Source organism: Polyodon spathula, chromosome 11, assembly GCF_017654505.1.
Source record: "Polyodon spathula isolate WHYD16114869_AA chromosome 11, ASM1765450v1, whole genome shotgun sequence".
NCBI classification, from domain to species: domain Eukaryota; kingdom Metazoa; phylum Chordata; class Actinopteri; order Acipenseriformes; family Polyodontidae; genus Polyodon; species Polyodon spathula.
Window position 1 is genome coordinate 33,697,093 of NC_054544.1, and position 2,917 is coordinate 33,700,009.

Consider the following 2,917-nt stretch of genomic DNA (forward strand, 5'->3'; position numbering starts at 1 on the left):
ATCTGATGTCCAAAATGGTTCAGTTTGTGTTAGATCTCAATCTAAAAGCAGACTTTCCCCACATGAGGTCTAATATTGTGTGACACTTGACATTTTCACAGCTCTTTCTAGTGCCAGAAACAGAGACATTTACACAGAGGAATGGTTGTTTTCTCATCCACCCCTTAAGGCTCTCTAGCTTTCTATGCTTAGTTCATCGGTTCATCATTTCTACCAAAAAAAAAAAAAGTTAACCATAACATTTACACTCAAGTTGTGTATTACATGCTAATGTTAATGTGTGTGTAGATTAATTTGGCCACACTTTAGTTCAAAATAATTCACAAACTCCTTATCCTTGACCAGACCACATGCTTGCCTCTGAAACTTTTTTTGTAGAACATTCTTATGGTATTTATATAATGCAAGCCATGAATAATAGTTCATATTCTTCAAACAGAACTTCCCCTTTAAATTAAGTTTTTGCATAATGTGAAGAAATAACTTCCCTCAGCAAACCGAATTTACAGGTTGATTGCCAGTCAGACAGAGAACAGAGCAATAATTTTAAAATGGTAAGTGAAAGCTTAATGTCTTTATTTATATATATATATGCATATTAGAAATGTAGAAATAATACATGTTATAATATTTTCTCTAGCAAACGCTGGAATGCATTTTTGTACAATACAAATTAAATTGGTAAACAGTGTATTAAAAAATAGTTTGAAGTGAAGACTTCAATAAAAATTGTGGCATGAAATATTTTATATAATAAATGTGTTTTATTAATTAGTTTGTGTCATGCCAGTTACTTGTACCAAGATAATAATCAAATTTGGTTGCAATAATTACCCTTTGAATACAAATTAAAGTTATTATATTCACTTAGAGCACTTAAAACTGTTTTTTGGACTTGCTCCACTTGGAGTTTTATATTGGTCATATATTATTTTGTTTATTTTCTTTCAGGCTAACAATACTGCATCAGATTGCACTGGGACAGCCATCATTTTGGAAAACTATTACCTTCCGACAATGTACAGCATAGAATTTATTTTGGGGCTGGTTGGGAATGTAATTGTTATCTGTGGCTACATCTTCTGCCTGAAGGACTGGAAAAGTGGCAACATCTACCTCTTTAACCTAGCTCTGTCAGACCTGATCTTTCTATGCACCCTGCCCAGACTGGCAGTTGCATACGCCAGAAATAGCAATATGGTGTCGATTCGCTTTTTCTGCCTCAGTAACAGGTACATCCTGCACCTAAACCTGTATTCAAGCATTCTCTTCCTTACCTGGATTAGCATTGACAGATACTTGCTTTTGAAGTTTCCAATGAGACAACATCTTTTACAAAGAAGGAGTGCTGCAATTTGCATTTGCATTCTAATTTGGGTACTGGTCACATTGCAAATAGTACCAATCCTTACCTTTATTAATGCTAATAAAAATGACACATGCTACGATTATGCAAGTTCTGGTGATCCATTTAAAAGTCTAATTTACAGTCTTTCTCTTACCGTCACTGGCTATCTTATTCCCCTGACCGTCTTGAGCATTTTTTATGTAAAGATAGCCACATTTTTGAAGATTAAAGACAGACAGTTTCAGCGTGATATGTTATTTCAGCGACCCAGAGCACTAGTTTTTCTGGCGGTTGGTATTTTTCTCTTTCTCCTAACACCATATCATATCATGAGAAATGTTCGCATTGCCTTAAGAATGAGAACAGGCTATACAAAATGCACAGAGACTCTGATAAACAGCTTGTATATCATAACTCGACCGATTGCCTTCTTGCACAGTGTTATCAACCCCGTTTTCTATTTTTTGTTGGGGGATCATTTCAGAGAAGCACTGTTGAAAAAAATAAGAGCTGTTTTTGAAAGAAGCTCAGGAGATTAAATGGGACAGATATAGAAAGATGTAGCTTTCTTGTATATTTCTTTAACAACAATACAGGTTGAACAGGATTCAGGACACACTATTAGCATTCTTTTATGTCTCAGCCTGGTACATATCAAAGGACCTGCAAATCTGCACAGCTTGAATTTTAAATTTTATAATGTCGTTGGTTGAACTTCATACAGTACTGTAGTGATAAACAATTAGCTGAAAGTACAACCACAATTTTGCATCTATCTGCAGACCAGCATGAAGAAAAGGACTGTTCTACACAGTTTAACTAAACAAGGGGAAGGGTGCAGCGCTAACAGAAATGATAACTGCCTGTGTGTACTTAACCTACAGTGCAACATTCTTTACATGACTGGTAATAACAGTGGGTGTTTATATCAAGTATAAAAGGAATAACAAAAGGAGAAGTTTATAAAGGCCATCATTGAAATTAGATGTCGAAATTTGGGTATGCTTATAGTTTCAGGAAACTTATTACATAGTACTTCTTAAGTAACTATTTTATGTATGTCTTTAATGAAATTATATTAGTATTACTTAGTAATTATCAAGTTATTACATGTTAAAAACAGTGTCATTAATGTAATATTAGATATTTGTTTGAGCATTACATTACTTGGTATTTGCTATACTGTTACCATGTAAGTAAGGCAAATGATTGTATTTAGCTGTCTTAAATCCCCTTAATCATCTGTGCATCTCTCTCTCTCTCTCTCTCTCTCTCTCTCTCTCTCTCTCTCTCTCTCTCTCTCTCTCTCTCTCTCTCTATATATATATATATATATATATATATATATATATATATATATATATATATATATATATATATATATTATAATTGATTTAATAAAATGCTTGGATATGCTGAAATGTGATTGATTACTGTCTTGTTCATAGTCATCATAAAATAATGTTAGCTTTAATATCTTTAGTTGGAATATTTGCCCCCTGTCTGATTTTCTGCATTTTTCACATTGAATTTTGTCAGATATTTTTGTGGGTTGTAGTAGTATATAGA

The 2,917-nt window shown here is 33.3% G+C and overlaps 1 protein-coding gene across 1 annotated transcript; it reads left to right on the forward strand.

The window, feature by feature from the left end:
* The first annotated feature begins 504 nt into the window (after positions 1–504).
* On the forward strand, positions 505–2,364 carry LOC121323672 (succinate receptor 1-like). Its single transcript, XM_041264863.1, has 2 exons — positions 505–554; positions 952–2,364. The coding sequence occupies exons 1-2, from the start codon at positions 552–554 to the stop codon at positions 1,885–1,887; spliced, it is 939 nt and encodes a 312-aa protein (XP_041120797.1). The 5' UTR covers positions 505–551; the 3' UTR covers positions 1,888–2,364.
* Positions 2,365–2,917: the final 553 nt, after the last annotated feature.